Below are 13,713 nucleotides of genomic sequence, written 5' to 3'. Positions count from 1 at the left end.
ATATTTTTCTAATGTGAGAAATATTAATTAAGATTGGGACAATATAATCATTTGTACTGCTTATAATATGGAAATTGTATTAACATTGAAATTAATTTACTTATATTATGTAATGACTACTATTTTTCACATATACACATAAATTTGGTATTATATTTTTAAATTCATTATAAAATGTCTATAATATTAACATGTAGAAAAGAATAAAATGTTCAACATCAAATTTATAATACTTAGATAATTGTATTAAAATATTTGGTTTTAAAAAAAATTACGGGTTTATGTTCAATATTTTGTAGGGAGATTGTAAACACTGCCAAAGAACTAGTTGGATAAAAAAGAAATGCAAATTTCTAATGTAAACTTTACCAGTTTTAGTTTCTTGTAATGAGTATATGTAATGAGTATATGAAAACGCCGACATTGTTCATGGTTTACTTATGTAAAACTTATTAGTATATCTCTACCAAATAAACTAAAAAATTAAGTGTTAGAAAACGCAATAAATATTAATAACAATAGATTTATATTAGACTTAGAAGTTAGAATATCTAAAAATGTTTTCACATAATCTTAGTTAACAGTTCAAAATATTATAACATAGCATAACATACCTACTTTTTCTATGATTATAACAATTACTTATTAATTATTATGAGTTTTTGAAGTAATACACATCACAATTTGTATGATTTGTTCAGACAATTATTATTATTATTATCTTTAAATTTCATATATATTTGGTACATAATATTATGCATACCCAACTATTATTTAATGAAGACAATTATTATTTTAAATATCATAATTGTATAGGTGCTTATTATATACATTTTATACTGTTACTGGTCTGTTAGGTTAGTAATTTTATATTTTTAACTATTTTTAACATATTATTTTTAAGGTTTAAATATTTTTTGGTATATTAAGCGTAGCTATTATTTTATGTGGACAATTATTATTATAAAAATTACATATTTTTTTTATGTAACAATATATTATATTGTTTTATACTGTTATCCGATTTTCTTCACTGATAGAGTTCACATGAACTCCATTTTACATGATTTTTTTCACTGGTGGATTTTACATGTGCCCGTTTTGTATTACATTTTTTTTTATGTATCTATAAATATTTGAGTGTTATTAATTATTAGTAATAAGTAATAACACACAAAATATAAATAATAACTTATTACTTATTATATAATTAGTAGAAATGAATACATTTTAAATATTGCTATGAGAAAAAAAGACTTGTTTTCTTAGAAGAATATTTATTTCCCTTTCTAATTGATTTAATGGAATTTTTTACTTAGATACTTGCTATAATATTATTACTGATTAAGAAAGATATGTTTTAAGTTTCTTAAATTATTAACAGCGTATAAAGGAATAAACAATTTTATTACATTATAAATACAAATTTAGTTTATAAAAAATATAAATACAATATTTTGGTTTATCATTGTAAGATATATTTTTAATTTATCAACCCATTATCTTGTCATAATTAACTGTCATACCTTATATAATTTTTATTTTTGTAATTTATTATAGAATAATGTTAATTTAAATGTATTTGAATACAAATAAATATTTATATTAACTTCAGGAAGCAAAAATAAAATAAATAATATATTTTATAAGTTTATAAGTCATTTAATCCTTATATCAGCATTTCTAAATCTTTGGTACACATACCACTAGTGGAACGCAGACATCTCATAGGTGGTATGCTAAGAAAATCTCCCTTTATAAAAAAAAAAGGAATGGGTCGTTATTCATAATAAATATTATTTGGTTTATCTGATATTAATAATAATAATATATATAATAGTTGTACATATTTCATTTTCTCTTTATGCATTAAATACTTATATTATCATCGTTTTGTAGTTCTTAATAAAATAAAACTCCATACATGTAAAAAAATGTACCTATACCTATACATGAAAATTGTCAAACTGTGTAAGTGGTACGAGGATATAAAAAGTGGCGGATTAAGAATTTGTTGGACCCTAGACAGTTCAAATTTTGGGGCCTCTTAGAAAAAGAGAATTATTCCCTACATATGTCTTAAATTTTACTATTCAATAACTAACTAATGATAATAAATAAAAAAATCTCCATTAAATGGTTTCACTAAAACTCTTTTTAATTTACAGAAAAAAAAAATTAATATTTTGATTTTTTTCTTTAAATTAAAATAATGCTTCTTAATAAAATGTTAATGCTTAGTTTAAAAAATGTACTATCAAATATTTACGGCGGTCGATGAAAATTGAAATATAATGTAAAGCATGTACAGTAGAACCTCGATTATCCGAACCAATTGGGACCGCAAGTAGCTATAGTTCGGGTACTAGACATTTTTTAGAACATAGAAACTAAATTGACAAGTAGAGCACAAGGATGCTGTTTAGATTAACCCATTGTTTCGATTATCTACAAAACATGTTTATATTTTATAAACAAACATACATAAATCAAGATAATGATCGAATCGGTTGTCGGCTACGGGTGTTTCAACGAGTTTGAACGTTCGGATAACATATAGCGTTCGGATACGCTAATTATTGTAGTTCGGATAATCGAGGTTTTACTGTATTAATTTGAGAATATTTTGGTGTATCTAAATCAAAAATTGAAGTGGTAGTTTTGAGTTATATACTTTGTATACTAAGATTAATATGTCTATGGACTAGATAATGGGTTAAGTAGATATAAGGGGCTTAGATCATCTAATATGAAAATGTTAGTAATTACTATAGATTTATCAGTATAAATGATTTGTAAAAAGATCCGAGTGTAATAAATATTAAATATAATACTTCATTTAATGTTACATAATATAGTTTGTATTTTTGTAAAACCGTTTTTGAGGTTAGCTTTAGTATAAACATTTTAATAACTTAGAAACTACTGATTAGAATTTTAGATATATCAACATTTTCAAAAAAATCATCTACTAAATAATTTACACAACCTAAAAATTCGTATGCGAAAAATCTCTTTTAATATACAACTTATTAGTTATTAGTTATCACTTACAGCAGGCATGTCAAACACGCGGCCCGCGGGCCGCATGCGGCCCTCGGCTCATTTTTTTGTGGCCCGCTGCTACCAACATTAATGTGCAAAAAAAAAATATTAATGTCGTGTAATGACTATTTTAGATTCTTAGAGAATGGTTTATTTGGTATACATTATTATACTGTCTTATCTTCTGATAAACTATAATCGAATAAAGTCTGGATTAATGATGGTTTTATTAGAGATGTGAGTGGAGTAAATTTACCAGGTAATTTTTTACCGGTAAAAAAATTTACCGTAAATTTTACCAATTTTTTTTTACCGGTAAATTATTTTTTACCAAAAAAAAATGTTGTGTGACCTCTCTAATCAAATGAAATCGAAAACGCCTAGTCTAAATTGTAAAGAGATATATTTTTTATCAAATGTTAACAATACAATAATGAATAAAGTACTAATCACGGTTTAAGATAAATCTTAATATAGGTAATAAACAGGTTGGACCAAAGTAGGTAAACCGAAAAAGGAACTTCTGTGATATTATCATTTGTAATATTTATAATTTATATACTTGTTATTGTTTATATAGTTTGTTATATACTATAAAATCAATATTCTGCCACCCCTAATATATATTAGAACATTAAATATCAGTAGGTAATTAGGAAAGATTTTATAGGGAGATACCAAGAATGCAGATAATGTGATATTGATAATATACTATTATCAATACAAAAGTTAAGTCTAAATAGAAATGTTTTGACTTAAAAAGAAATAAAGGTAATGTGAATTTTGATAGTTTAGTTTAGTTTAAATTATTTATTAATTGTAATATGAATAATTCAATATTCATATTTCATAAAATGTACTAATTACTAATGTCTAATACAGAACAATAGATATTTTAGATTCATTTTTTAAATTTTTTGTTAATTATTGTTATTATTAGAAAGAACTAGATTTAACAAGTAGGTATACAACATTAGTACCTAATACGAATCGTATTTAGTATTTACTAATGTCTAATAGTAAAAAATAACAATGGCTCTAAGATTTAGCTATTTTACCATTTTTACAACATTATTGGTAAATTTACCGTAAAATTTACCGGTAAATTTACCGATATTTTTTTTTACGTAAATTCTCCATCTCTAGGTTTTATATACATTTATATCTAAATAGATTATAAAACATAGATTAATAATTTATATCGTCAGTTTGCGACACGCGTGTTAGTCGTTCGATAACCACCGTGTGTTCGAGTTTAAATTTTGTTACGTGTATTCCTCAGTAAATTTAATAGTTAAAAATGTCTCTATCAAAACCAAGTGGTAGTAATAAACGAAAAATTACCGATGAACATCGGCAGTTTCAAGAAAATTGGGAATTACAATATTTTTGCAGTGAAATCAATAATAAAATACTTTGTTTAATATGTAAAAGTATTATTAGTGTTCCAAAGTTGTACAACATTAGGGGCATTATGAACAACATAAGTCAAAATACGACCAGTATGAAGGGTTATTGAGGCAAGAAAAACTGAAAGAGTTTATATCAGGGTATAAAAAACAACAGATAATGTTCACTAAAATACCACAAGAAAATGAAGCTGCAGTAAAGGTTAGTTACGTGTTGTCAGAGTTAATTGCAAAACATTCGAAACCGTTCACTGAAGGTGATTTTATAAAAACGTGTTTGATTAAAACTGCTGAAATTATTTGTCCGAAAATCTAAAAGTTTTTCAAAACATTTCATTATCACGAAATACGGTTGCTGAAAGAATAACTGAACTAGCATGCAATTTGAGTAATCAAATTAAAATTAAAATACCTACATTCGAGCATTTTTCAATTGCTTGTGATGAAAGTACCGATATTGGTGGCACAGCTCAGTTAGCTGTGTTTTTTCGTGCTTGCGATATGGAATTTAATATTTTTGAAGAGTTATTGGAAATTATACCTATGTTTGATACTACTACAGGAGAGGATGTATTCGTTTCTGTTTTTGAACTCTTGAAAAAATATGATTTACCTTTGGAAAAATTATCATCTGTAGCTACAGATGGAGCTCCTTCTATGACTGGGAAAAATAAGGGATTCGTTGAAAGATTACAAAAAAAAGCAAATGAAAATGTTGAACATAAATTTCATAGGACACATTGTATTATACATCAAGAGGTGTTATGTACAAAAGTTATTAATATGGCACATGTAATAAGACCAGTAAAACAAATGGTCAATTTTATAAGATCCCGTGGTATGAACCAAAGACAATTTTCGATGTTTTTAAACGATTTAGAAAGCGAGTATTCAGGTTTACCATACTTTACAGAAGTACGATGGTTATCGTGCTCCACTGTATTGGAAAGATTCTGGAACTTAAGAGATGCCATACAAATATTTTTAGAGTCTAAAGAACAAGACGTCAGCGTTTTATCGGATCCAATGTGGTTACAAGACCTATCCTTCATGGTCGATATAACGAAGCACTTATCGAATTTAAATTTAAAATTACAAGGGAAAAATCAAATTATAACAGCCATTAATGACCATGTTAAGGCTTTCAAATGTAAATTAGATCTATTTAAAACACAATTACAAAACGAAGACTTAACGCATTTCCCAGCATGCATGACGTATACAAAAATTAATAATGAACCAATTTTTTACAAAAAATATTCAGAAAAAATTATATGTTTGAAGACCGAATTCGAAAATAGGTTTCAAGATTTCCAATATTTAGAAAACGATTTTGCCTTGTTTACGTCTCCTTTTTCAATAGACGCAGTCAATGTTCCAACACGTATACAAATGGAACTGATCGAGATTCAAAATGATTCAAATTTAAAAAAGGTGGATAAGTGGATGTCACTCTGCTGTACAGTAGGTTACAAGTGGGTCACTGTAATGGATGGTGTTAAATTTGAATTCAATGATATAATATCATTGTATAAGAAAAACGATTCTGAGCGAAAACGGTCAGTCAGCCTATGATATTACCAAGTATATTTGATGATATTATTGTGAATAAAGTAATTTATATATAACCTATTTACGTGGAGCCTGGTTTTAAATTTTAAATCCTTAGCCATAAAAGTTAAACATTTTATACATTTTTAACCACAAAATAATTAATAAATTATAAATTTGATAAATGTTGTCAAAATTTGAACTTTAAATGCTTATAAAAAAAAATTGTGCCTATGTATTTTTAATATTTTTCAACTGCTATTAGAACGATATATCAGGAGCCTTATATTAAATTTTCACGCTTTTTTACCCAACAAATAAAAATTTATTGTTATTTATAGAAAAAAAAAACTAAAAAAATTGAAAACTGACAATGTCCGTAAACAGCTCAAAAAGAGTCAAAATATTTTCAACATTTTATGGTGTATAGAAAATGCTAATATGAACATTCAATGAAATTTTCAAGTATCTACAGTCATTTGTTTTTTAATTACAATAAAATAAGAAAATTGTTACATGAGAAATCGAGTAAATATCAAATGTTGTAAAAATATAAATTTCAGACGCTCATAAAAATTTAATTTAAGTTTCTTCTAGACATTTTTTTTTTGATAAAGGTAGACAAACTTATGAGTAATCTTATATTACATTTTCAAATCTTAGATTTAAAAAGAAAAATTTTTATGAATTTCAACTCAAATTATTTGCTATTTTTCGTGATTTTTCCGTATTTTGTCAAAATTTGAACTTTAAATGCTTATAATTAAAAACTGTGACTAAGGATTTTTAATTTTTTTCATCTGCCTTTGAAACAATAACCTAGGAGCCTTCTATTAAATTTTCAAGCTTTTTTACTCAACAGATAAAATTTTATTGATATTTATAGAAAAAAAAACTAAAAAAATTGAAAACTGACAATGGCCGTAAACAGCTCAAAAAGAGTCAAAATATTTTCAAAATTGTATTGTGTATAGAAAATGCAAATATAAACAACCAGTGAAAATTTCATGCATCTACGGTCATTTGTTTTAGAGTTACACCAATAACCAAAATCGATTTTGTTAAAAATCGATTTTGCGTAAAAATTCCCGTTTTTCCTTAATTTTTCTTTTGTTTTTCACATCGCTTTTGAAAACTACTGGGAAATTAAAATTTTGACCTCCCCAATGCACCAACGATATTCACTTTCCCATCGAACAAGATACTGAAGTCGAAAATCGAAGCATTATTTCGACTACTTATCGTGTACACAGACACAAAAATAAAAAAAAAAACACACATCATTGTAAAATCAATACATTCATCGTTTCACTCAGAATCTAAAATAAATTCAATGAGATTGGTGTTCCTGATTTTTACAATTTTGTGCCAATACGATATGTGGAAACTCGTAGATTTGCTTGTAAAATTATCTCTATGTTTAGTAGTACTTATCAATGCGAGCAACTTTTTTCATTAATGAACAGTAATAAATCACCCGTTAGATCCAGATTAACCGACACACATCTAAATGCGGTATTAAAAGTGGCTTCGTCAAATAATATTTCTCCCGAAATTGAAAAGTTGATGGGAGAAAAAAGATGTCAAATATCGTCTAAAAAGTATTATTAATATGTTTTTTTTTTCTAATTTATACAACACCTATATATTTTCATAAATAATTAGTATGATTTATATTTTATTTAAATGTTAATGTTCATTTGTTTTTTAATTTTGTAATTTAGTTGTAATTGCTGTATTCGTAAACATAAAGAATAAAATTGAAAAATGTGTACAAAATATTTATTTTTTCGCTAAATTTTTATGTGCGGCCCAAATAGTAAACTTTTCAATATATTTGGCCCACCTGATACTTTGAGTTTGACATGCCTGACTTACAGTATTGCCAGTTTATGATTTTGTGTCTTTGGCGTTGTCAACGTTTGAAATAGATTTCAATCACCTTCTGGATATTTTTCTTTGAAACTCGCCTAGTAAGTAGCAATTTAATTAAAAGCGATTTGTTGCACATGAATGTATTTCTGTATTAAAGTTATAAATTAAAGAAAGAGTAGACTTGGCCGCAATGTAGATATTGCTAATTTAAGCAGATTTTTTGGAAATTCTTTTTGCTGGTTTCTGCATAGTGGACTTTGTAATAATATATTAATATGCAGTAGTCGATAAATCAGTTTTTTGGGTGTTTACTATACCTACGTTGCGGTGTCGAATCAATGTCCCTTCATGCAATTAGATCTACCTACCTGAGTCCAGTGTCGTAGTCAAGGGGGGTGGCGTGGGGGTCAGACCCCCTCCCCCACATTGGCTTTTTATTACCTTAGTAAAAAGTTTTGAGAGGGTGGGGTATTTTCCTATTTTCCCCTCCCATTTAGCTATGTCGTTTTTTTTTTTTTGATCCCCCCTTTTAGAAATTATGTCTACGCCACTGTATCTGACCTAGAGCGGCATACATTTTTAGATTTTTCCCTTTGAACTATAGAACCGAAAACCAATTAATAAAATTTCACGTACCTGGGTATCTATACTAACCTACTGCCGTACGCACAGATACCTAAATGTATTCATTAGTTTCACAGACAATCAAATTTACACCCAGTAATATATTTAAGTAAAGGCTTATTTCAAGCTTAATCTATGTTTCTAATTTAAATTGTCTATCTCAAGGGGTAGGTATGAATAGTATTGAAAAATTCTATGGAACTATTTTTGTATTTCCAATAATATGGTTTATTGAGCGGTTTGAGGGTAAAAACACCTATTGTCAATGTTATAGAAGATAATTAATATATGACTGTATAGAAGTCAATTTTCGATATTTTAATTACTAAACTCAATAATTCAAATTCAAAAAGTAAAATATCACAAGTTTTAGAGCTAAAAATTAGAGCTTAAATCGACTCTTATATATATACTTAAATGTCACTCAGTAAGCTATATTACTGGAAATACGAAACTAAGTTCCAGTGTTTCACTAAAATTCACATTTATAATAAATTATTAGTGTGTAAAGTGTTGACATGTACGTGCACGTACGGGAGCGCTCCGCTATTTATTTAATACACAGTCACTCACACTAATGATCACTTACTATAGTTACTACGCACGCATTTACACGGCCCACATGTACATACATAATATAAGATCAGGGACTGGAACCGTACCGAAATTGACCGGTTAAAGACCGAAACCTTTTGAAAAACTTGGGACCGAAACCGAACCGGAACCCTTAAATATATTTTTTTAAGAACCGAAACCGTAAAGCTATAAAGTATTGAGTATAAATTGAAATATGGGTCGCCCAAGTGTGTCGACAATTCATTCATATTTTATATACAATAAAAGCTTAAACGAATCAGCGTGCCAAAATTGCGAATGGCAAAATAAAAGTAAGTACCTATAGAATTACTACTAAATTATAATAAATTTAATATAAAATAAACTGTTGTAGGTACTAAGTGTTTAGGACCTAGGTATCTTAGCTATAATATAGTATATACAAATTTTTTTTTTACAACTCAGTTTAGCTACTAGGAACCTACCTACATCATACATTCTTACGTTTTAATTTAATTTAATTATTAATTATTTCATAATTTAAATATTATTAACTATTAACTAACAAAATAGGTACGTACCTAGTGGATATCTAGTTATGTTTTAAATATATTATTATTTAGGTTTTGTTTGCTAATAATGTTTTTTGAATTCTTACAATGTTTAGAAGTCAATGGTATAGTGAAACTTTCATAAACAGTCAGTAAATTATTGAAAATAATAGAATATTTTTTATAGTTTTAAATTTTTAATGTTAATATTATATTGTAATGATATTATATTACTTAAATTCTTAAATAGGTACACTTAATTATAAATAGGTACCTATCATTAAATAGAAGTTCTTAATATGTTCATTTTTTATACATTACTTACTAATTGATAAAAATAAAATAAAAAGCAAAAATAAAATAATAAGGGTTAAAACCGGTATTAACCGAAACCGAAACCAAAACCGAAATTTGATATTTTTGAAAACCGAAACCAGAACCGAAACTGAAATTTTGGATTTTTGAGAACCGAACCCGAAACCGAAACCGATAAAATCATTAAGTTTTCAGTCCCTGTATAAGATTGCCTATATTGTCTAGATTTCCTTGGAAAAGGTCGGTATTGATACCTACCCTTTGAGGAAACGGAGATATGAGGGATAGAAAAATTGGCCGAAGCCGTTCAAATAAGGTTGCCGGAACTATTGGACGGCGCAATATGTCATGTGCTCAAATATTACTACGAGAATACGACAGGTTGAATTCATTTTGGACGAATATATAACCATCCGTTCCGCTTACGATGCATCTCGCTTTACCCCGAATAACACAAAACTGTTTCATTTTGAAAAAAATGTGATGATCTGTGGAATTGCATTCTATCAAAAAAGATTTAGATAAATACCTGATATTTTTTTTATTTTATTAGGTAATCATAAATAAATAAACATCGGCGATACAAGTCATTAGTTAGTAGTTACATAGCATATTTTTTACATTATAGTTATGTACTGATACATAAGTATATTATAACAATTTTATTTTTTTTAAATACAGTTATACAAATTAGTTTGTTTGAGAAAATTGATGGAGTCTAGGGTTTGTTCATGATTGGGTCCAAGTGCGGGGTCAAGGTTATAGGATATCCTGTGATCAATCCGGTTTTGATACTTGATTATATTTTAAGTAGTCAGCGAATATGTGTTGTAATGGATAGTTCGGTTTCACAGACGCCAAATAACCTAATAACCTTTACAAATTAGGATATTTATTAACTATAAACTTTTAAAAATGTTTTCTACCAGCTCAACTTACCTCAATTAATAATTATCATCAACTTGCCCAGGCTTGAATATAAGTTATAATAGTAATATATTATATCAAATAATATGGTATATAAAAAAGTGGTACAAACCCACACGGCTGCCGCTGCGTCGTTGGCTATCCTTTCTATTCATATAAATACTGTTTCTTTAAACAACAAAATATAATTTTAGGTATCATTATTATCGTATTATTTATGTTATATTTTATAGATTTTAAATAGACCAAAAACTGAAAAACTGTTTTTACGAGCACAATTAGAGCTTACATTTTTGAGGGAAGACCTGAAAGTACCAAACACGAAGCCCCCCTAGTTGCACGTATGCTTGAAGTTTTTATACAGTGCAGGGACATCGATAAGTCGAAAACCTTAAGAGGACGCCACACTCGCATGTTGTCTCCGTCTTAAAAGTGTGTAACATAACAAATTTACGCTCAGCAGATCACGTTTAGCCTCGTTAGTTTAAAAATTCGTGTGAATCGACCTATTATCAAACTTAATGGTAAGAACATTATATGTCTTTGAATGTTCGTATTTTTCGATTATTATCAGGTTTTCAGTGAGTTATGAGCATTTTTAATTAAGCTATATTATATACGCATACCTTGCTAAAAATAATGAACTTACCATAATAAACCAACATACGAACACAGATAATGTTCTTACCAAAAAGTTTCATAATAAGTCAATTCACTCTAATTTTTAAAATCACAAAGCTAAACGTGATCTGCTGAGTGTAAATTTGCTATGTTGCGCACTTGTGAGATAGAACAACACATACGGGTTCGGCGTCATCGAAACGATAACCTTACTACCTTAGTAAGTAGAAACAATTTAATTTCCCTTGAATTTTGACTCCAGGTTCCACTGTAGTTTTCGAGTGGGTATGATTTTTAACTGGTTATTTTGTTTGCTGAATTTGGTATTGATTTGGTATGTGCTAGTTGGGAATTTTGTTCTTTAGTTATTATTTGAGATATGTTAATCTTATTATTTTTCATTGCTTCTATAAAGTGACCTTTGTTTATTTCATGAATACTGTTATTGGATTTAGCGGATCATGCTATAATTATTATACTTAAGGCATAATACCAACCTTTTCATTTTAGGGATGAATTTACCGGCTATACTATAACTAAATACCGAATACTGGGCTAATGCGAACACTAGTCACTACTGTACATAAGAAATAAATATACTGTAAATTCCCATAAGTAAAATTAAAATAATAATAATTAAAGACGTTATTGCGGCAGGCACGTAGCTAGAGGGGGGCTGGGTGGGCCGGGCCCACCCTAAATATACTCTGGCCCAGGAGCCGCCCCCCCCCCAAATTCAAAATAGAATTATTTTTACCAATTATCAAAAATGTGATTATACACATTGAGAAAATAATTAAGTACCCATCTATTAAAATAATAATGAGCATTGGTGTTTCTAGTTTTGTTATAACTATAACTATTAAAATGTCATTAGCTATTTTTATATTAGGTATTATGGAACTCTTTATCAGAGTCATGTATCAATAGTAAATAGTTAATTAGTCTAATAATAATAATTTTGATTGTTTGTTTCATGGTGCTTAGAATAAAAAATAAGTACATACAGTTAGAAAAAAAAATTAATTAAATTAAATTTTTAAATTTTTTTTAATTCTACTTAGCTCTAGTTTAGTCAATTTTGGGTTTAGGACACAAGTTGATGCATCAAAATGGCTTGAAAAAAATCGGTGAACCCGAATATGGTATTTAAATTACAGGTTGCCATTTAAAAAAATGTAAGTTTTATTGCGCATGCGCAAGATATACGAGTTAAAAACATTGTAAGTCATAGAAATTTACGATCCATTAGTCTAGTTTAATGTCCCGCAAACAGAATTGAAAAATATTTACATGGTAATGAGTGGTAATGTGGCCCCTGTTTTTTGGGACACACGGTATATATATATATATATAGGTATAAAATTACCGAAAATATAATTGCTGAAAATCGTTGGGTGGAAGTATTTACACGCTTCCATGCTAAAGATCTCGCACACGAATCTTCGTATATAATATTGTAGAGAACTTTCCGCCAGGATTGGTACCTGATATTTAAATTTTCTAGTTTTTAATAAATAGGTATTAACATTAAACATAAAATATTTGAATATAAATATTTTTTAACACTTATTTTGAATTATTAATTTTAGTATAATATGTTGTTTTATATTTTTATTATTGTCATTGTATGCAAAAAACATATTTAAAAATCTACATGTCTTAAACTCTTACTGTCTCCACCCTACTACAATTTACAAGCGTACTGATCTGAGGAAAAAAATATATGGCTACTGTTATGCTACTGTATGAGTATTATTGACATACATAGAAAAAAATTAAAAAAATTAAAAATGTTTGTAAACAGCTCATACTGACTCAAAATATTTTAAAAATGTTATCAAGTATAGAAAATTATAAAATATGGTATACATTTCAAGTATCTACAGTTATTTTGCTTATGAATTACAACAAAATAAGAAAATCCCTGCATGAGAAATTAAGTGACTATTCAATGTTGTCCAAATTTAAACTTTAAATGCTCATAACAATTTTATTTGATTTTCCGGTAGCCTTTTTTTTTTATCAAACTTACAAGTAATCAAGTATTACATTTTAAAATCTTAGATATAAAAAGGAAATTTTTATGAATTTCTAACTCAACATAATTTGCATGTTTTCGTCATTCTTATGAATTTTGTCAAAATTCTAACTTCAGACGCTCACAAATAATTATTGTGTACTCACACTGAACTTTTTTATTGTATGATATTATATTATAGGTATACAATTTTTTTTAA

General features: G+C 27.5%; 1 protein-coding gene across 1 annotated transcript; it reads left to right on the top strand.

Annotated features, from left to right (window-relative positions):
* Window positions 1-4,614: 4,614 nt before the first annotated feature.
* Window positions 4,615-5,872, top strand: LOC132941247 (general transcription factor II-I repeat domain-containing protein 2-like). Its single transcript, XM_061009211.1, has 3 exons — window positions 4,615-4,711; window positions 4,774-5,671; window positions 5,818-5,872. The coding sequence occupies exons 1-3, from the start codon at window positions 4,615-4,617 to the stop codon at window positions 5,870-5,872; spliced, it is 1,050 nt and encodes a 349-aa protein (XP_060865194.1).
* Window positions 5,873-13,713: the final 7,841 nt, after the last annotated feature.

The sequence above is a fragment of the Metopolophium dirhodum genome, chromosome 1 (genome assembly GCF_019925205.1).
Source record: "Metopolophium dirhodum isolate CAU chromosome 1, ASM1992520v1, whole genome shotgun sequence".
Lineage (NCBI taxonomy): Eukaryota > Metazoa > Arthropoda > Insecta > Hemiptera > Aphididae > Metopolophium > Metopolophium dirhodum.
The sequence above is the reverse complement of the archived record's forward strand: the minus strand, read 5'-3'. Positions and strand labels throughout refer to the sequence as shown.

What these genes read in the sequence shown, in the direction of transcription:
- LOC132941247 (XM_061009211.1), top strand. Translation starts at nt 4,615, where the DNA reads ATGTTCACTAAAATACCACAAGAAAATGAAGCTGCAGTAAAGGTTAGT. An exon ending in TTCGAAACCGTTCACTGAAG is followed by an intron (nt 4,712 to 4,773) that starts GTGATTTTATAA and finishes AAAATCTAAAAG; the next exon opens with TTTTTCAAAACATTTCATTA. An exon ending in CATTTCCCAGCATGCATGAC is followed by an intron (nt 5,672 to 5,817) that starts GTATACAAAAAT and finishes CTTTTTCAATAG; the next exon opens with ACGCAGTCAATGTTCCAACA.